This window comes from Pezoporus flaviventris, unplaced genomic scaffold (assembly GCF_033815535.1).
Source record: "Pezoporus flaviventris isolate CSIRO_AGI_PZ_B2104156 unplaced genomic scaffold, CSIRO_AGI_Pfla_v1 ptg000107l, whole genome shotgun sequence".
Lineage (NCBI taxonomy): Eukaryota > Metazoa > Chordata > Aves > Psittaciformes > Psittacidae > Pezoporus > Pezoporus flaviventris.
The window spans coordinates 521,221-541,948 of NW_026892655.1; the positions used below are offsets into that span (position 1 = coordinate 521,221).

At 53.3% G+C, this 20,728-nt stretch overlaps 1 protein-coding gene and 4 gene segments (V, D, J or C); all 5 read right to left on the reverse strand.

Annotated features, from left to right (window-relative positions):
- Positions 1–1,400: 1,400 nt before the first annotated feature.
- Positions 1,401–20,609, reverse strand: LOC133281840 (M1-specific T cell receptor alpha chain-like). Its single transcript, XM_061477687.1, has 7 exons — positions 20,500–20,609; positions 19,642–19,951; positions 4,963–5,018; positions 3,336–3,617; positions 3,158–3,220; positions 2,684–2,803; positions 1,401–2,061 (listed from the first exon to the last, which is right to left on the reverse strand). Exons 1-6 carry the CDS (start codon positions 20,549–20,551, stop codon positions 2,685–2,687), a joined length of 882 nt encoding a protein of 293 aa, XP_061333671.1. The 5' UTR covers positions 20,552–20,609; the 3' UTR covers positions 1,401–2,061; position 2,684.
- LOC133281823 (immunoglobulin heavy variable 3-9-like) lies at positions 7,760–8,812 on the reverse strand. The segment is given in 2 exon segments: positions 7,760–8,263; positions 8,602–8,812. Coding segments are annotated over 2 exon segments (546 nt in total).
- Positions 9,383–10,692, reverse strand: LOC133281827 (Ig heavy chain V region 6.96-like). The segment is given in 2 exon segments: positions 9,383–10,123; positions 10,484–10,692. Coding segments are annotated over 2 exon segments (399 nt in total).
- LOC133281829 (Ig heavy chain V region C3-like) lies at positions 14,828–15,749 on the reverse strand. The segment is given in 2 exon segments: positions 14,828–15,260; positions 15,668–15,749. Coding segments are annotated over 2 exon segments (396 nt in total).
- Positions 18,471–19,366, reverse strand: LOC133281825 (T cell receptor alpha variable 9-1-like). The segment is given in 2 exon segments: positions 18,471–19,008; positions 19,218–19,366. Coding segments are annotated over 2 exon segments (414 nt in total).
- Positions 20,610–20,728: the final 119 nt, after the last annotated feature.

Sequence of the window (20,728 nt, forward strand, 5' to 3'; positions counted from 1 at the left end):
GAATGCAGGGATCGCTTTCTTATATTGTGTTTTTAATGCTATATAAGACAACAGAAAGATTCAGTTGTACAAGCAGACGTTTAGCATTTACCATTCTCGTGTAGCTTGGTATTGTTTAGAGTAATAATAAGAAAATAATCAGTTTATCGTATTTGAAGTATCTGTAAAAGGTTGTATGATGAGAAGGTGAAATAGCGCCTGGTTTGCCATCTCAGTTGGCTTTCCAGTGGTCTTAAAAAACTGGCCATGGGAGTATCACTCAGGTCATGAATCCTCTAGTGATGGAGATGAAGGCTCTGGTGTCCTACACCAATGTGAATGAGTGTTTGAAACAGTAGAGACCGATGTCTTTACCTGCCTGATAAATTTCTGTAGGAGTCAACATTATTCCTCCATAGCCACACATTTGGAGATCCCATTCTTTGCTTGTGATGTGTTGCAGGATTTTAGTTCTGCCAAAGCTGCAAGGCACAACCAAGGACTACTGAGGAAAATGGCATTCCTTGATTTGCAGAGACACAGAAATGGTACTGCCAGTGTGAGTCTTGCCTGGGAGACTGGGAAAGGTGTGGGGAATAAGATAAAAAGGTTCAGAGTGTCATCAGAAAATGAGGATAAAAATACTAGTGAAACCTTCCCCCCGATATACATTATGTGGTAGAATGCACTAAATAAGCATTTTACTAGTTTGGGATTTCCATGCAAATTTCACCTATCTTCTGCATAGGTGAAAGTCTTCCTGTAGGTACCTGAAGGGTCTGAGAGATTAACTTTACAAAACTTAACTAAACAGACCTTACTATGCACTCTGTAGAGGCTGTCTTGAAGCTAGGAGCAACTCAGTGTGTGAAAAACCTTCTTCCCCCTTCAGGATGTGGTTAACTTGTTTTTCAAAACAAGAAGGAGTTAATCTTGCAGGGTGTAACTTAAATGTTGGCAACAGCATCCTGCCTGCTGCCTGTGAGAGGAAGACGAGTTGAGGAGTGTGTGTGGTGGGGTCTTTTTGACTGCTAACCAGGCTGCTATGGAAACTATCGCTCCATCAAACTACCATACGTTATTTCCTGTTGGCCTCTTCCTAGTATCAGTGAGTGGAAAAAAACACCGTGTTTTAGACATGCATCCCTTCTTGCTGTGATGCAAAATATCTTGCTGGGATCTCTTCAAAGTGATCTGAAAGGCCAGACCTCATTTGAATCCCGAAGTCTACAATTCATGGCCCTGCTGATGCTTTTTAATGTGCCAATCTCCACTTCCTTGTACAAAGTCTACAAAATTCAATCAACAAGAAATCCAAGTTATCAAAACTGTATTTCTAATCTTAGTGGTCATCAGGACAGTTGGATTTCAGTAATCATCATCCCAAATTCAGAAGAAAAAGCACAAAACAAACCGCAACGTTTTGGCATAGTAAAGCTTTATTTTGGTCACTACCGCAGGAACCTAAAATGCACGTGCCATACACTTTGCAGAAGAAATACAGGTTTAATAAAGAAATGCTTCTATGGTTGAACATTATCTGGTTGAAGTGAATCACTTCAGATCCAAGCCAGGTCTTCTCTTCTACACTAGAAAATTATTGTTATTAAAGCTATCTAAGAAACATTAAAGCTGCAAATAGCATCTATTGTGCCTGAACTCTCTCAACAGCAATACACCAGCTCACAGACAGTAACACAATATGCCTGTAAAAGGTGTTTTACAAGTCTATATATGTCTACAATGAGGACTGGATTTTTCAAAGCTATTGAAGTAGGTGAGATGCTTTGAATCAAAAGCTATTCAAAGGGGAGATCAAATTCTACTTAGCAAAAGAATGAGGAAAAATACGCTCTCCTCAGGCACAGAGAGAAAAGAAACAGCAAAGGTGGTTACAACTCTTAAAACTAATTCAGCTAGGCAGGATTCACCAGTATAAAATGTCTTAAGGGGAAGGTGCTGCATTGTGTTCTGGATGGTTATAGTCAGCAGATTTGACAGTGGCTGTTCATCCCATTGTGTTGCTGATACACTCTCCCTCCTGCTTGTTTTCAGGTTGCTGTTGCCTTGCTTCTTCACTGTCTGCAAGAGCAAAGTGTGGTTTAAACTACATTTAAGGCAATTGGACCTACATGCCACTGTTTCATAGCTGTCCGGATAAGACAGGTAGACTCACAAAACTTAAACTGCGGCTATCTTTTGTACCTCTTTGGATGCCTTAATTTAAAACTCCTGCCCCCTTCACTCTTTCCTCCACTTCTTCACACATTAGTGCTTTGGAAGCCTTGCTTTTGTCTCCTTTTTGGGGTTTCCTCCAGGCTTTGTGCTCTGCCACTTGAAACAGTCACTGAGATAACTCTGAGGAGCTTCTGGTAATACCCAACCTGCTCTCGCAAAGCAAGTTGGCTGCAGAGAAAATCTGGGGACCAGCCACCAAGACCTGAGCTTTGGCTACAGAAAGGGGGTGTCTTCTTTGTGATTTGTGAGGGAGCTCTTTAGTTGTCGGGGGTGGTTGTTGGTCTGGGGAGGAGTTTTTTGTCATGGTTTAGGGGGGTTCCAGAAATCTACAGGAGTAATTTAAAGGAAACAGGACCAGATGGAAAGCTATCGTTGCTTGTGGGGTTAGAGAGGTACACAAAGGCAAGTGGGCTTTCCTGGCATGTGCTTCCAGTATTTCTACTGGTCAAGCTGTGTGCTTCCTTACCTCAGAAAAGAAACAGCTTGATACTCATGAGTGTATTGAAGGCGATGCTTTTTGCCAGCAGGACTCTTATACCCAATACAGCCATAGAGAGCGTGTTCGCTTTTTCCACTTTGCTACCTGCTTAGTGATAGAGAAAAGATGGGAGAGATCATGGTCTAGATTTGGATAGTGTGATATTGGCAGAAAGTGGGGGGGGGGGGGGAAACAAACAACAGGTAATAGTTTAAGGGAAAGAAACAGCTACAAAGGAAAAGATAGTAGAGAAACATGGCAACACCAAGGGAGGAGGATGTCTGTCTAGGCTGGATTTTGCTTCCTGTTTCTTGTCTGTTACTAAACTAGCTACCTTGAAAAAGCAGGTTGTCTTTGATGAGTACGTTGTAGTCTGATTCCTCTACCCCTGAGGAAATACATTTCCATGCATTTATTCCCCAACATAGTAATGGAACTTCACAATCTATTTGGATAACTAACCTCGTGCAGAGGTGCCTGTGGTGTTGCAAACCTTCCCCATTTCTGGCTCTTCAGCGTTCTCTTCTGTAGCACAATAAAGAAAAGGAGTTATAAACATTATCTACATTTTTAAAATGATTAAACAAGGCATTCATATGACCCAATACAGCAAAAGCTGCACAAATGCACAGAATTGTACCTGCCAAGCTTGCGCTGGCTGTGATGGAGCTGCTGTTGAAATTGGCCGTGCAGTTCACCTCTGTGCCTTTTGTCACGCTCACCACCTTAACAGTATCATACAACCCCTCTGATGTCAAAATGGGTGCACTCGGTTCATATGCGACTTCGTTAGAGGTCATGTCCAAGATGATGTTCTTCGTATAGACATTCCTTGCCAAACAAGCTGCTTTCCCAGTGCTGTCATCTTTGAGTTTCTTTGATTTCATCAAAATGACTTGTGGGACAGAACTTTTTTGGATGTCTGTGAAAATAGACATTGTTTGGGCATGATTTGATGAAGATCTTTTAGAAATTTGGGTAATGGACTGTGAACATTTCTTTAAACCAAGAACATTTTGTTGCAGTCAATGGGCTATGTGCTAACCTTCGGCTGAGGAGAAGAAAACCTTTTCTTGTCAGCAGAGGAACCAGTGTCCTAAACTCTTTTGAAAAGGCATAAAACCTTTTACGTGAGAGACCAGAGTATCACATCAGCATTTCTGTAAGTGTCTGAAATGGCAAGTTTGCTCAGTCCTCAAATATTACCTTCAAATCAATGTAGACTGATGGCAAAATAACAGAATTTGGCAGTTTCTTCTGGTCTTACATTTACAACTGAAGATTCAGTGGCTGGAAAAACAGATCTTTCTTCAGAATGGTAACTTTGTATTCCATTGTCCCTTTGGAATTGGAAGTGGCCTTAAATTGTTCCAAAACAGACATTTATTCCCATGCAAGATATCCTACAGACCTGTACTAGTATTAGGCAGCACCTAAGCAAACCCCGTACCCTTCTGGAATGAGAGCAAGATGGTTCAGGCATGCAAAATTACATGGGACATTTTTGCACCCCTTTTAAGACCCCTGAAATCATCGTCACAAGTCTTAAGGTGTGCACCTGGCTATTTAGGAAAACAAAGATCAACCCAACAAACTTCCCTGCTGCCCCAGCATTCTTGCTCCCACAGGAAAGCAGGGGGTGACAGCCACCTTTTTTGTACATGATGAAATTCCAGATAAAGACAGGAGGAGCTGAGGCTTTTTAGAACCTCTACGTACCTCATCCACGTTTTCAAAGCACAGCAATTTTGGTAGCCAGTTTTCATTTATCCTAAGTGGCCTTGGGTATGCAGCAGTTGTGAAAACTGAAGCCCAAGGATATTTAACCTCCTTCCTCCTCTGTCTCCATACCAGTGGAATTATTTCCCTGGTGTGGTGCCAGGGTCAAAAATTCACTTCTCATATCAGAGAGTTAAAGATCTGTCTCAAAACCTCTCTCCACTGCCACTGAACTCTGCATTCCTGCCCAAAATGAGGCAGTGAAAACCCACTGGAGGACAGGACACTTCACACCGGGCTCTCAGAGTGCTATCCAGCCTGGGATATGAGGTTCATGGAGTAATAGTGATGTACAGAAGCAGCCCAGTTGTCCCTGTGAAGTCTTCCTAAGCAGATACAAGCTGAGGATTTAGCTTGAAGCCCCGGCCGGAGCGACTGCACTCTAGAGATTATTGCAGCAGAAAATTCTTACAGTGAACCCAAACCATCAGATTCTTTCCCCACCTTAATTTTAACATAGATTTTAGAAATAAAATCCTGTTACTTACTTGGTTCAACCGTGAGCGTGGTACCACTTCCAAACACGAGCTTATGTAAGCCCACACTGGTGATACGTCCGTCAATAACTACCTCTTCCCCATGGCATTTGAAAGTGGTGTAAAAACAGAAGATAAAAAGCCAGCTATTTGTCCTACTTACCCACGTGTGCAACCCCAAAAGGGTATCCAGAGCCACATTTTCTTCCAAACACGGAAAGGGAAAAACAATCATTGAATAGTTCAGTGATTCCAAAAAGCTTGACTGAGCAAAACGTTCCCAAGTTCTTCCTTCTCTTTTCGAAACCCCGTGAGCTCTGTATTCCCAGGAGAAATAGAAATATTGAAATAATGTTATGTATGTCTCCTGAACGATTTCAGTCACCCATGTCCTTTCTTCTCCTAGATATATTGCCTTTTTTCCTTCTCTGGGTATTTGTACAGAGCCCTGTGTTGTTCATACCACCGTGCTACTCCACGTCCCAGACACAGTGATACGTATCATAACAAAAACTACCTCTTCCTTCTTTTTCACTACGCAGATTACAGAGGCAGTCATATGACTTCTCAAGTGGTTTCTGAGCCATATGAAGGAACATGAGATGGCTTTCAAAGAAAGGTTGAAAATAATACCCAAAAGGTTGAATTATAAGTGAAAACATGGGGATTATGTGAGGCATCTGGAAAGCCTCATGGAGTTAAGCTGGACAGAAAGCAGGAAAGAAAAATCAGTACTTTTAGTGCTATCCCAAAGCATCTATGAAGCTGCTTCTGGGCTGCAGGAAGCTGTCCACTTTTTCACCTTGCGTTTGGTTTCAGTGCTCAGGAGCATGAGAAATGTACCTTATCTGGTCTCTTTGAGATGGTGTGTGCTGGTGATTTGGTGCCTTAAAAAGTCTTTGTGCTGTTTTAACCACGATGAGAACGTAGGCAAAATGATTGCTCTTTGTTAAGTAAAAGCACTGCACTCCTGGAAGTGGCTATTAAAGAGTAAAGGAATTGTTGCAGGTTGATCAAATCCTCCCTTGTTCGACACGGTAGGGCACCGTGTTTCCACCTTCAGGAGAAGTGAGTGAGACAGTTTTGTGTGGTGGCTCAGGCTTTTTCAATCACTGTGGTACGTAGTACACACCATGGTAGGCAGTTTTACAAAAACATTTGGTTTTTCTCAGTGGCAGGTGGTGTCTTCTCTTTCCTGTCCTTTGAAGAGCTGGATTTTACTTTCCACCTACGCTGCTCTACTTCTGAACTCTCCAGCACTGATGCAGAGAGGTTGCTATACACTAAAAATAACATTATCAGCATCGCTTTTTCTGGCAGATAGGGTAGTGTTAATCTCTCACTAAAATATTGCCCATACTGGTCAAAAAGAAAGAGTGTTCCCATTGAGTTGTTAGAGCTGCTCTCACTTAAAGGTTTGTCTTCTAAGAAACATCAAGAGAGTTAGGGTGAACTACTTTTCTGCCAGTCATTAACTTTCAGTTTAGTTTCATTCTACACTTTCTAACTCTTCCTGGACATTCAACTATTTATCCTCTCAAGGCCGATTTCATGCTGAATAAAAGTCAGTACATGTTTATGAATGGCTCAGAAGCGATCCTGGTTTAGCTGATGGTGGTTTAAGGGAATCTGTTTGTCTTGCTGTGTTACAGTTCCTTATTTACTCAAGAATTTGATTTTCAATATTTCTTGAGTGCCCTTTTTATAAGGGTCTTGGGAGGTTTTTCATGGTTATGTGCACCACTTTTTCTCAGTTTCTTTGATCCTGTGAACTAGATGATTTGAGTTGGCTTGGGACTTCTGATTCATTTGTATGTGCCTTTAACTGACTTTGAAGGTGGGGAACATTTAGTTGTGATTAACTAAAGTTGTTTTTTTAACTGGTTTTTATCTTACTTTAATGACTTTGATTAATGGCTACCTGGAATTGTGGAGGAGTTTCTGAACCCTCAAATCCAGTTCCAAGACACAAAAGGAAATAGCATTAACTCATCCTGCACACAAATCTGTGTGCCTCCCTGTCGCATTACTCAGTATTTTTATTTGCGTTACTGTTGTTACCAAAGGTATATTTCTCATTTTTAATCACTGTTTTTATTCCTGCTGCTGTATTTTCCAGTGTTAACACAGGCATGTTCATCTGCTGTTCCCTTTATTGTATCAAATTATTTTCTCCTCCTTATTGACTCACTCTTCCAGGAAACTTGCAGCTGACTGATGTGATACTTCCAGTCTCTTGAGCTATTGGCAGGACAAAAAGAAGCTCTAAATACCTCCTGCAAAAGACCTGGGTAGTTCTCCCACACCCTTTCCAGTGAGACTGCATCCTCCTTGTCACTGAGATCTCAGATGCAGTTAAACAGCCTTTTTTCATTCCGGTGGCCACAGAAACACACCTGCCTTCACAGCCTCACACAAACCACACACTTGGATTTGGTTGGTTTAAAAGTTGAGCTCTGCCTTTGGTTTTTCTTTCTCTGTCCTCGTCCACCCCCCAAAAAAAAAGAATTGCAGAAGGTGCTCCAATACTGCCAGTGACGAATTAGAACATTTGGGCTATCGGTGTTCCACAAGATGATACTGAACATAGAATCATAGAATAGTTAGGGCTGGAAAGGACCTTAAGATCATTCAGTTCCAAACCCCTGCCATGGGCAGGGACACCTCACACTAAACCATCTCACCCAAGGCTTCATCCAAACTGGCCTTGAACACCATTCCAGTGCCTCATCACCCTCACAGGAAATTGTGTCCTTCAGTTGTGCTTCAGAGGAAAAAGTCTCCCTTTCCTCTAGAGAAGTGTCCTGTCATAGTGGGAACTGGTGGAAACAGCAAAACTTGTTTCCAAAGGTGAAGAGGTTTCAGACTGTGAGAGGCCTGAGGTTTGGCTTGAAGCATGGGAAGAAAGGTAGCAGAAGCTTAACCCCTATCCTATACAGCTCCAAGGCCCAATCTGGGACCCTGACAGCAGGTATGTGTTAAAGCCCAGGTGGATTTCGTGTCTCTGTGTGAACGGCACAGAAGTAGCGGGCAGAGTCCTGAGGCTGCAAGGCACGCAGGAACAGAGATGACTTGGATTGCGAATTGTCCCAGGATGTTGTGGCTCGACCTTCCACCGCTGCTGCGTACTCTGCAGCACCCAATGACCACGAAAGGGACACCCACTCGAGCCTGCCTCCGGGCGCCTGACGGTACCACCGAAAGGGGTAATCCTCGAAGTTGAGGCCGTATCCGCGGCAGGAGAGGAGCACGGAGTCCCCGGGCGCTCGCAGCCCTCCGCCGGTCTCCTCCAGCCTGAAGCGCGCCCGCACCCCTGTGGATGGAGAGCGCAGGCAGCAGAGCAGGGGGCAACCCCGATCCGAAGCCGTTCGCCCGCTCCCCCCGGCGCCCCACTCCCCGGCACAGAGACCGCCGCCACCCCACTGTCCCCCGGCAAAGCCCCGCCACCACAGCAGTGCCCGCCTGCCCTTTTCGGAGCTGAGCCGCGCCTGATGCCGACACCGGGGCCACGGCACGAAACCTTCCCTCTGCCTTCGGTCTTCCTTCCCCTTCTCTTCCCACCTCTTCCCTTCCCTCTGCTTTCCCTCCGCCAGTCCTGTCCCTCTCCTCTTCCCCAGCCCCGGGCTCGCTGCCCTCCCCGTCGGCCCTCACCTGCCGACCCCAAGGCCAACGCCAAGGCCAGCAGCCACGGGCCCAGCACGGGGACCATCACGGGAGAGCCGGAGAGGAGCCGAGGGGAGTCGGGCTCTGGACCTCTCCTGCCCGCTCCGCCTCCTCGGCCCCTCACCGGGCAGCGCCGCCGCCTCTGCCCGCCCCCAACAGACCCGCCCCGGCCCGGGTGACAGCACAGGGTGTGAGACATGGCCAGAGCAGGTCCTGCTCACCTCTCCCCAGCTCCTCTCTGCCCACACATCCGTTCTGCCCAGGTTTCACACATCTCTGGGCCGCTGACAGCACCCAGACACAATGAGACTCCCCCCGGCTCTGATCCCAGGCACAGCCTGCTCACTGACTTGCCACGGAGACGGGCCGTGACCCCTGCGAACATGCAGGAGGGGACAGCTGAAGAGGAGGAAGCTGATGTTGTTCAGACGCGCCCCAAGTATCTCCCACTGTGGTCCCTGCAGGGAGCAGTAATAGAGCGCGCTGTCCTCCAGCTCCAGCCCAGAGATGAAGAGTGTCCCAGAGCTGTCATCAGCTTGGCAGGAAAACCTCTTGCGAAAAAAAGGGGCTGTGTGGCTATAGGAGCCTCCCCGGCCTTTACTCTGCAGCAAGTACTGCAGGGGTCCACCCGGACGTTGCCGATACCAGGCCACGTAAACATAAGAGGCATTGGAGCTGTAAGTACATCTTAAGGTTCCGGTACTCCCTGCCTGCCACCACACTGCAGACACTGTCGCTTGGATCTCATCACTCTGAAATGCAACTGAAAAAAAACAAAGCAAGGGTATTCAGTTAGTGCTTTGCTCTCACTGACACAAGGCCCACAAAAGGGTCAATTGAAGGGGGCAATCGTTGCCAGACAACGAAGTTGCCGAAGTCCAAGAGCTTTGAGTACCCCAGAGAAGAAGGGGGCCAAGGGAAGAAGGAAAGGCACAGAGACTGGCTGGGTGACAAGGAATATTCTGAAACCCTCCACAGAATTCACTGCATCTGGGACTCAGGAGATGGGAAATGGCAGTGCTGGAAAAGGAGCTCTTGCTGGAAAGCCACGGCCACCATGATGTGCACAGATGGCTCTCCCCTGCACCTCTCTCCCTGGAGCAGGCCTGTGATGCCACAGAACACTACTCCACTCAGCTTGTGCACCCTGGAGGGGCCCCAGTAGCTTTCTGTTAAAGCTCAGCTTGATTTATTGTCTCCGTGTAAACGGCACAGAAGTAGCGAGCAGAGTCCTGAGGCTGCAGGGCATGCAGGGACAGAGATGATTCAAGCTCTGAACTGTCCCGGGAGACGTTAGCTCGACTCTCCATGGACTGCGCAAATTTAGTGACTGAAGAATCAAAGCTGATGATGGACACCCACTCGATTCTGCCTCCGGGCGCCCGACGGTACCACTGAATTTCGTAATCCTCGAAGGTGAAGCCAATTGCCCGACAGGAGAGGAGCACGGAGTCCCCGGGCGCTCGCAGCCCTCCGCCGGTCTCTTCCAGCCTGAGCTGCGCCCACACCCCTGCGGATGCAGAGCGCAGGCAGCCGGGCAGGGCGCAACCACGACCCGGGGCGTTCACCCGCCGGGCCGGCGCCCCCACCCCGACACAGCGACCGCCGCCACCCTCCTCTGTCCCGGCAAAGCCCCGAGCCCAGGGCAATGCCCCGCCTGCCCTCCTCGGGGCTGAGCCGCGCCTGATGCCGACACAGGGGCCGCGACTGCGGGACGAAACCTTCCCTCTGCCTTCCCTTCCCTGCTCTTCCCTCAGTTACTTTCCCTTCTCTCTGCCTTCCCTTCTCCAATCTTGCCCGTCCCCGTTCTTTCCCTGTCCCTCTCCCTTCCCCAGCCCCGCGCCCGCTGCCCTCCCCGACCGGCGCTCACCTGCCGACCCCAAGGCCAAGGCCAGGGCCAGCAGCCACAGCCCCAGCCCGGGCACCAGCATGCGGGAGCCGGAGAGGAGCCGAGCGGAGACGCGCTAGAGCCCGCTCCTGCCGGCCAAGCAGCCTCGGCCCCTCACCGGGGCAGCGCCCACGCCTCTACCCGCCTCCAACAGACCCGCCCCGGACCGGCCCCCCGGTGCCGCGGCCGGAGAAGTGAGGGGGATATTGCGGGAAGGGTGGCGGTGCCCAGGAGGAGCGCTGAGCCCCGACGGAGGCTCCCGGCCCTCGACGTCTGGAGTTACGGTTTTTCTCTTCGCCTGTAGGCCCGAGGAAGGCCGGCTTTCCTGGAAATGGCCAAACAGCTGCCTGCGAATGGGAAGTAGGGAATGAATTCTTGGCTTGTGCGTGCTTTTTCTTAACCTGTTAAACTGTCTTGATCTAAACCTACGAGTTTTCTCTCTTTTACCCTTCCAGTTCTCTCCCCCATCCTGCTCAGGGGACATTTAGCGAGCACCTCTATAGTGCTTAGCTGTCGCGGATCACCCACAGTGGAAGGGGAAAACTCCTACCTGGGAACGGTGCAAAGTACCAGACATGCTGGAGGCTGCTCAGCTGGAAAGGCTCTAAGGCTCCTAGTGGACACCAAGTTGAACATGTCTGCAATGTGACCTTATGGCTTTATTGGGTTTACATGGCAAGGGTTGTGAAGCCGAGCAGGCTGTGCATGTCTCTGCGCAAGAACAGGGCTGCCCCTGTGTCAGACATGGGTGATCAGCCAGCTCAGATTGGTCCATTGCTGGCCAAAGTTAAGCCAACCAGCTAAACTGGCAGTGCCTTTGTGGAAGCATATTTGCAACAGGTAAAAAGTACTGCACAGCAGGGAAAAAACAATCCTGCAGACACCAAGGTCAGTAAACGAGGTTGAGAAGATGCTCCAGGTGACAGAGCACATTCTCCTGCAGCCTGTGAATGGTGAAACATTGTCCCGCCGCAGCCCATGGAGGACCCTGTGCTGCGTAAGCTGGATATACCCTGAAAGAACCCGGTGCACTTAAAGAGCCCAGGGAAGAGCAGGCTTTCAGGAAGGATCTGTGGCCTTTGAGTGGTCCACACTGGAGCAGTCTGTTTCTGAACGACTGTATCCCATGGGGAGGTACCACAATGAAGTTCATAAAGGACTGTATATTGTGGGAGGGAAGTGACAGCACCTCAATCCAAGAGAATTGCTCTAAGCCTCACACCCCCTCCTCGACTATGGCAACTCTCTAAAAATCGGGCTGGGCGCAGCAGGTTTCTGTTAAAGCTCAGCTGCTTTTCCTGATTCCGTGTGTACAGCGCAAAAGTAGCGGGCAGAGTCCTGAGGCTGCAGGGCACGCAGGGACAGATATGCCTCAGACCGGGAATTGTCCCGGGAGACAGTGGCTCGACCTTCCACCGCTGCTGCGTATTCCGCGCTATCCGAGTAGCCTCTCGAGAAGGACACCCACTCGAGTCTGCCTCCGGGCCCCCGACGGTACCACAGAAGCTCATAACTTCCAAAGCGGAAGCCGTATCCGCGGCACGAGAGGAGCACGGAGTCCCCGGGCGCTCGCAGCCCTCCGCCGGCCTCCTCCAGCCTGAGCTGCGCCCACACCCCTGTGGACGGAGAGCGCAGGCAGCCGGGCAGAGCGCAGCCCCGACCCGAGGCCCTCACCCCGACACAGCGACCGCCGCCACCCTCCTCTCCCCGCAAAGCCCAGCGCCCGGGGCAGTGCCCGGGACTGAGTCGCCCCTGATGCCGACACAGGGGCCAACATCGCCGGACGCAACCTACCCTCTGCGTTCCCACTCCTCCTCGTCTTTCTCTCGTTCTCCTCTCCCTCTGCCTTCCCTTCCCACCTCTATTTTCCCTCTGCCTTCCCTTCGCCAAACCTCTTTCCCCATCCCTTCCCTGTCCCTATTCCCCAGTCCTGGGCTCGCTGCCTTCCCCGCCCGGCGCTCACCTGCCAGCCCCAAGACCAAGGCCAGCAGCCACGGCCCTAGTTCGGGCACCATCACGCGGAGCCGAATTGGATCCGAGAGAAGCGGAGAGGGGCACGGGCCCGATCCTGCCCGCCCCGCTGCCTCGGCTTTCTCTAGGCAGCGCTGATGACTCTGCCCGCCCCCAACAGACCCGCCCCACGGTACCGCGGCCCCTTCGCGGCAGTTGAGGGCAGAGGAGAGAAGGGAGCTCCGGGAGGGTCGCAAGTACAGGAGGAGCGCGGCGCCCCTGCAGACGGAGGCTCCCGACCCTCGAGGTTTGGAGTTACCGCTTTTGTCCTCCCCGTAGGCGCGAGGAAGGCCGGTTTTCCTGGCAACGGCCAAACACCTGCCTGCGAATGGCAAGTAGGGAATCAATTCCTTTTCCTTCACCTATTAAACCCTCTTGATCTAAACCTACAGCTTTTCTTTCGCCCTTCCAGTTCTCTCCCCCGTCCTGTTGAGTGGGCATTGAGCGAGTGCCTCTATGGTGCTTAGCTGCCTGTCGGGGCTCACCCACAATGAGAGGGAAGGAACTGTGTCACGTGAAAGAGGGGGAGATTTTCTCAACCTCTGCTGCTCGATCTATCAGTGCCCCAGGAGAGCAGAGACCCTTGTGCCCAACCAGTCTCAAAGCATCCTTAATAAAGTGTTCTGTTAACTCAGTCCGTCATGGGTGCCAGCAGTCTCCTGCAGCGGGTAACATCAGGCGGGCAGACCCACTGAGGTGTCCCCCCGATGCTGCCTGTGCGTTTCCCTGAACCAGCCAGTCGAATCGGCCTCCGATCTAGCAGGACATCCTTGAAGAGTCTCTGTAATGGGACACAGACTGGCTGGGGATATCTTGGCTTTCTTTGGGTGCTAATGGACATAAACACCAGCGGCTGAGAAAATCACTCACGTGACAGCCCTGAAGCAGGTGGAAGAGACTAGAGATCCAGAGCCCCAGAGCCCCATGACAGGAGCTTGGAACTATGGAGAGCCCATTTTGTAACAGGTTTATCCCGAAGGACTGCAGCCCTTGGGAAGAAACCACCCGGGAGCATTTTCTGAAGGCCTGCTGACCACGGGAGGGAGGACGTAAGAATACCCCCAACCAATCGTCCCTGTGCCACCTGGAGAGAGGACGTAAGGAGTGAAGCTAAAGGGGAAGAAGCGAGGATGCATGAGGACAAGGTGGATTTAGTTTTCGCTCTGCTTTGTTCTGCTTCTCACATTTCTGCTTTTATTTTGACATCGATTATGTTTCCTTCACTATGCAAGAAAGGACAGGAATCCCTGTGATGAACAGTGATGGTCCCTCACTCCCTGCCAACAGCCTTGAGCTCTCATCGACGTTGCAGCACTCACACGTCCCACAGCTTTTGCACCTTGGGCAGGCTCAGCAGCTTTCTGTTAAAGCTCAGCTGCTTTTCCTGTCTCTGTGCGAGGAAGTACGGTGCAGAAGTAGCGAGCAGAGTCCTGAGGCTGCAGGGCACGCAGGAACAGATATGCTTCAGACCGGGAATTGTCCCGGGAGACATTAGCTCGACTCTCCACGGACTCCACAAATTTAGTGACTGAAGAATCAAACTTGATGTAGGACACCCACTCGGGTCTGCCTCCGGGTGCCTGGCGGTACCACCGAATGCTATATTCCTCGAACCTAAAGCCGTATCCGCGGCAGGAGAGGAGCACGGAGTCCCCGGACGCTCGCAGCCCTCCGCCGGTCTCCTCCAGCCTGAGCTGCGCCCACACCCCTGTGGATGGAGAGTGCAGGCAGCCGGGCACGGCGCAATCCCGATCCGAGGCCGTTCGCCCGCAGCCCGGCGTCCATACCCCGGCAGAGCGACCGCCGCCACCTTCCTCTATCCCGTCAAATCCCAGCGCCTGGCACAGGGCCCCGCCTGTCCTCCTTTAGCTGAGCCGCTCCAGCGGCCGGCAATAGTGCCACGACGGTGGGAGGAAACCTTTCCTCTGCCTTCCCTCTCCTTCTCTTCGTTCTTTCCCTCCTTTTCCTCTCCCTCTGCTTTCCATCTTTCCGCTTCTCTTCCGTTCACTTCCCTCTTCCCTTCGCCAATCCTCTCTGTCCCCGTCCCTTCCCTGTCCCTCTCCCCTTCTCGCTGCCCTCCCCTCCAGGCGCTCACCTGCCAGCCCCAAGGCCAAGGCCAGCAGCCACGGACCCAGCGCGGGCACCATCATGCGGGAGCCGGAGAGGATCCGAGCGGAGCCGGGCACGGAACGAATCCTGCCTGCCCCGCTGCCTCTGCCCGCCCCCAACAGACCCTCCCCGGCGGTACCGCGGCCCCTTCGCAGAACAAGGAGAGGAGATATCGCGGGGTGGGTGCGGAAATAGGAAGACCGCTGCGTCGCGGGAAAAGGATGCTCCTGGCGCTCGACGTTGCAGCACTCACCCGTCCCACAGCTTTTGCACCCTGGGCAGGCTCAGCATGTTTCTGTTAAAGCTCAGCTGCTTTTCCTGTCTCCGTGTGAATATACTGTGCAGAAGTAGCGAGCAGAGTCCTGAGGCTGCAGGGCACGCAGGAACAGGGATGACACAGACCGGGAATTGTCCCGGGAGACATTAGCTCGACTCTGCACGGACTGCGCAAATTTAGTGACTGAAGAATCAAAGCTGATGTAGGACACCCACTCGAGTGTGCCTCCGGGTGCCTGACGGTACCACCAAACTCCGGTACTGTCGAATCTAACGCCGTATCCGCGGCAGGAGAGGAGCACGGAGTCCCCGGGCGCTCGCAGCCCTCCGCCGGTCTCCTCCAGCCTGGGTTGCGCCCACACCCCTGTGGATGGAGAGCGCAGGCAGCCGGGCAGGGCGCAACCACGACCCGATGCCCTTCACCCGCCGCCCCGGCACTCCCACCCCGACGCAGAGACCGCCGCCACCCTCCTCTGTCCCGGCAATGCCCAGCACCCGGGGACAGGACCCTGCCTGTCCGCTTCGGGGCTGAGTCGCGCCACCTGCCGATAACGGGACCGCGGGTCGAAACCTTCCCTCTGCCTTCCCTTCCCTTGTATTCCTTCTTCCTCTCCACTTTCCTTCTGCCTTCCCTTTTCATCTCTTCCATTCTCCCTTCACTCTGCCTTTTTGCCAATCCTTGTCTCCATCCTTTCCCTGTCCGTCTATTCTTCTCCCTCTGTCCCCTCCTCTCCAGCTCCGCGCTTGCTGCCCTGCCCGACCGGCGCTCACCTGTCGAAGCCAAGGCCAAGGCTAAGGCCAACAGCCACGGACCCAGCGCGGCCACCATCATGCGGGAGCCAGAGCAGAGACGAGCCCGTCTCCTGCCCACCCCGCCGCCTTGACCCCCCTCCAACAGACCCTCCCCGGACCGGGCCACCGGTGCCGCGGCCCCTTTGCAGCAAGACAAGGGGAGGGACGGGGTGGGTAGTACGGCACAGGAAGAGCACGGCCCCCTGGCAAAAGGAGGCTCCCTACCCTCGACGTTTGGCGTTACCGCTTTTCTCCTCCCCCGTAGGCGCGGGGAAGGCCGGCTTTCCTGGAAATGGCCAAACACCTGCCTGCGAATGGGAAGTAGGGAATCAATTCCACAGTTTTCCTTCACCTATTAAACCCTCTTGATCTAAATCTAGAACTTTCTTTTACCCTTCCAGTTCTCTCCCCCGTCCTGCTGAGGGGACATTGAGTGCCTCTATGGTGCTTAGCTGCCTGTCAGGGCTCACCCATAATGGGAGGGGAAGGAACTGTGTCACGTGAAAGGGGGAGATTTTCTCAACCTCTACTGCTCGATCTATCAGTGCCCCAGGAGAGCAGAGACCCTTGTGCCCAACCAGGCTCAAAGCATCCTTAACAAAGTTAACTGTCCTTCATGGGCGCCAGCAGTGTGCAACTGTGCAAGACAGGAATCCCTGTGATGAACAATGAACTCCCTGCCAACAGCCCTGAGCTTTCCCTCATCGATGTTGCGGCACTCACTCGCCCCACAGCTTTTGCACCCTGGACGGGCGCAGCACGTTTCTGTTAAAACTCAGCTGCTTTTCCTGTCTCCGTGTGAGGAAGCACGGTGCAGAAGTAGCGTGCAGAGTCCTGAGGCTGCAGGGCACGCAGGAACAGATATGCTTCAGACCGGGAATTGTCCCGGGAGACAGTGGCTCGACCTTCCACCGCTGCTGCATATGTCGTGGAAGTCGAGGAGGGATTGATGAAAGACACCCACTCGAGTCTACCTCCGGGTGCCTGAAGGTACCACAGAACGAAGTAAGTCCCGAAGTTGAAGCCGTATCCGAGGCAGGAGAGGCGCACGGAGTCCCCGGGCGCTCGCAGCCCTCCGCCGGTCTCCTCCAGCCTGAGCTGCGCCCACACCCCTGTGGATGGAGAGCGCAGGCAGCCGGGCAGGGCGCAACCCCGACCCGAGGCGGTTCCCCGATCCCCGGCGCTCCCGCCCTAGCACAGCGACCGCCATCACCCTCCTCACTCCCAGCAAAGCCCAGCGCTAGGGCCCAGGGATCTGCCTGCCCTCCTCGGGGTTAGCCTCCCCTGGCGCCGATACCGGCACCACGACCACGGACGCAACCTTCCCTCTGCCTTCCCCCTTCCTCTCCTTCACTTTGCCTTCCCCTTTCCTGTCTTCCCTTCGGTAGTCCTGTCCCTGTCTCTTTCTCTTCCCTCTCCCCTTTCCCACCCCCTGGATCGCTGCCCTCCCCGTCTGGCTCTCACCTGCCGGCCCCAATGCCAAGGCCAGGAGCCACGGGCCCAGCGCGGGCGCCATCATGCGGGATCCGAAGAGCAGCTGAGCGAGGACGCGCTCTTGCCCGGTCCTGCCCGCCCCGCCTCCTTGCCGCCCCGTCATGGCAGCACCGACGCCTCTGCCCGCCTCCAACAGATTCGCCCCGGACCGGCCCCCGGTGCCGCGGCCCCTTCGCGCCCGGACAAGGGGTTTGGGGATATCGCAGGGAGGGCCGCGGGGCACAGGAGGAGCGCTTCCCCCGGGCAGACGGCGGCTCCCGGTCCTGATCTCCCACCACCGCTGCAGCTCTGTCCCGGCCCTGCCAAGCCCTGCCGAAGGGGGTCGGGCTCCATCCACCCCAACCCGCCCTGGCCCCGCTCCCATTCGCTGCTCGCGGGGACAAATGAGTGCGGAAACAACCTTCCGCAGCCTTGTCGCCTTGCCCCACACTCCTTTCTGCCGCTGTGAGGTCCCCCTTCCTTCTGCCATTGCAGCCCCTTCGAGCTGCAGTTCATCCAAGGTCTTGCAACTTACTATTCTTTGTTTCGTGCTTGGCCATAAAGCTGTCCTGTGTGTGACCAGTAACTTGGCATTCTGTCTTCCATGCTTTCTACGCAGAGGTGGACAGCTGGAGATGCTGCTAGAGATTTGACGGGGCTGCAGGGATCTGCTGGGGCTCTCAGGAGCTGAATCTCCTTGTCAGCCTTCTCAGGATGGTTACTAATCCCATGGACATCAGGGTCCACGAAGCTAGAACTGCTTCATCTTCAGCTTTCTGCACATTTGCCCTGCCTGTACCCTTGTCACCCCTGCCTCTCATCACACTATTCTTCAGTTAGAGCCCTGTTACCCCCTTGTTACAACTCTAAACCCAAGAGCCGAGTTGAAGGTAGTTGGAATTGCCAGGTCATTTTCACTATGCTTGCTTTAGCTTTTCCAAAGTAGACTTTGTGCTGACTGGGATGTATGTGGGAGGATATCTAACCATATGCAACACAGAGAAGGATATCCTGCATAGTGCTGAAGGCATTAAGGTAAAAGCTGCTTTCCTGTACCTTGGCTACTCTACAAGAGGAGCAAGAGGAGGGCCTGTGGTCCATCAGGTAGCTGTGCCAAGGGCTAGGGCTGGGTTGAGACCTCAGAACACTGTCACCCCAGCAGACTGGGGTGTGCAGTATCAGGTACTGGACAAACCAAGAGCAGGTAAGGACTGATGCTGCAGGTTAAGTCCAGGGAATATCGATCATTTCCTTTAGAAGTGTTGGTTTCTGTGTGAGGAAAGTTGTGTCCCCGCTGATCTGCACAGTCCCATGATCCTGTGTTTCTAAGTCCCTGGTCTGAATACCTCTGCTTAGATGGGGGCCTTTGAGAAAAGTAGGGAGTAATTGGGCTGGGAGATGTTGGAAAGGTTAATGTAAGGAGAGGATCATTTCAGGGACAAAAGCACTGCCAAGGCTGGAAGATGCAGAGGTTCACCCCTCCTATGCTGTTCTGCGCAATGCAGATTTTGCACGAGTGGAAATGTGGCTTAGTTTAATGTGGTACTTCAGAGCGCAGTAATAAATCGCAGTGTCCTCAAAAGAAACATTTGCTATTTCTAAGGGGGCTGTTTTATTTTTGTAGACCACCACAGAGAACTGGCCACTGCGGAACTTGTCATTCCCTGAATCTTTAAATGCTTGTAGGAGAAATTTCAAGGCTTCCCCCGGGAGCTGGCGGTACCAGAAGAAGTTCAGACCGCTGCCGCTGTCCTCGATGATGGACTGGCAGGGCAGAACCACTCGCTGCCCAACTGTGGCTGACACATTGGAGAGGAATTGCTTCGGGGGGTTACCTCCAACAAGACCTGCAAAACAGAAATGTGTCTGCAGAGCAGCTTGCTTCCTTCTCGCTTTGTGTTTAAGGCTGTTTGCTCGCCTTTTTCCGAGGGAAATTTCAGATATCTACTTCCACCACCCCTCTGCATTACAGCCTGACCTCATCTTGTCAGCACATAGCTGTGCACAGCCTACTAAAAACTGTGGGAGACGATAGGAAGCGCATGAATATACTCACCTGTCTGGATTAGCAGGACACATGCTGGCAAAGCCATGGTGAAGATCATTTTTCCCAGCTCCGGAATCCCTGTCCCTCGGAAGATGCTTAACACACTAGAGAGCAAGGCACAATGAAATCGCTGCTTCCTGAAGTGTGCCAGAGTGTGTGTGACAGTCACACCTCTGCTGTGAGGAGGGCAAGAATGAGGCCCATTCGCCTTTGTTTTCGCGGCATAGAGTGGACAGTCTCGGTGCCTTCCTGGGTTTCTGCCCGGAGCTTGGCTCCGGAGCCGCGTCCGGGGAATGCAGCGGGGCACGAAAGGGGGGTCCGATGCCGGTACCGGGCGGAGCAGCAGCGCCCCCTCGCGGGCCCGGGCGCCGCTGTCCGCGCCCCCGACACACGCGCCCGGCCCCGCCCGCGGCGGTTTTTGCTCGGCCGCAGCCCCGGCTCCTCTCTCCGTGCTTCCTGGGCGCAGTAGTACACCGCCGCGTCCCGGAGCCGGGGCCCAGAGAGCCACAGCACGTTGGACCGGCGATCTGCCGCCACCGAGAGCCGCCCCGGCGGGTCCAGCAGCACTTTGGAGCCTTGAACAACGCCCACGAGGAATGCGGGGCCACGGCCCGGGAGCTGACGGTACCAATGGATGAACTCGTAACGCCCTAGGTTGGGGTGTGAGCAGTTGATTTTGATGCCGGTGCCCTCGGTGGTCTCTGCCCACGGGTCCTGCTGCACCTGGGCTCTGCCCACAGCTGCTGCCGACACAGGAGAAGGAAAGGACAAACGTTGTCAAAGATCACTGAGATCCGATTTTCTCACAGAAAGGGTTAGCAAGAGTGGCAGTGAGAGTCAGACCAGATCGGGACACGTGCCCATCAACAGGGATGGAGTGATCCCGGCGTGGGTGGGAAAAATACACATGGAGAGAGAGAGGATGAAAGGTGCATGGGTGGGTGGAGGGAGGGAGAGAAAGGGGACGGGGGAGTTGAGGGTGAAGGACGGAGGGCTGAAATCCGAAGGAGAATAAATGCTGAATGCAGAAAGGGGTGAGAAGATGGAATAAATGCGGCGTGCAGGAAATAAAACTTGTGTCCAAGGCTGTGAAGGGGAGAAATGGGGGACGTGGTGGGGTAGGAAGAGGGTAGGAAGAGGAGACTCGGAGGGTTTGCAAAGGGGACGAGGGGTGTCAGAGAGGCAGGGAGGGGGAAGGAGGCGTGGAACGAGCGGGAGAGGTTGGCGCTGGGCTCCCCGCGGAAGAGCCCGGGCACAAACCGGCCCCGCCACCGCCGCCAGCCCCGCGCACCCAGGAGCACCGCGGCCAGCCCCGCCAGCGCCGCCGCCCGGCACCGCCGCATCCCGCCGCTCCGCCGCCCGCGTCCTCCCTGCCCGCTGCAGCCCCGGCTCCGGGCTCCCGGCTCCTCCTCTCCGCCACCTCCGCCCCTTCTCTCGTCCCCTCCCCGCCGCCAGCTCCGCCCCGGGGCTGGGTCCTGCGTCGGCTTTGCTGGGGGTCTGAGCCGGCCTGAGGGTGCTCA

Bases quoted from the DNA above. Each gene is read 5' to 3' on its own strand.
- LOC133281840 (XM_061477687.1), bottom strand. From the start codon at position 20,551: ATGCGGCGGTGCCGGGCGGCGGCGCTGGCGGGGCTGGCCGCGGTGCTC. The intron at 19,952-20,499 runs GTGCGCGGGGCT...CTGTGTCGGCAG, and splicing joins GCTGGCCGCGGTGCTCCTGG to CAGCTGTGGGCAGAGCCCAG. The intron at 3,221-3,335 runs GTACAATTCTGT...ATTGTGCTACAG, and splicing joins AGCCAGCGCAAGCTTGGCAG to AAGAGAACGCTGAAGAGCCA.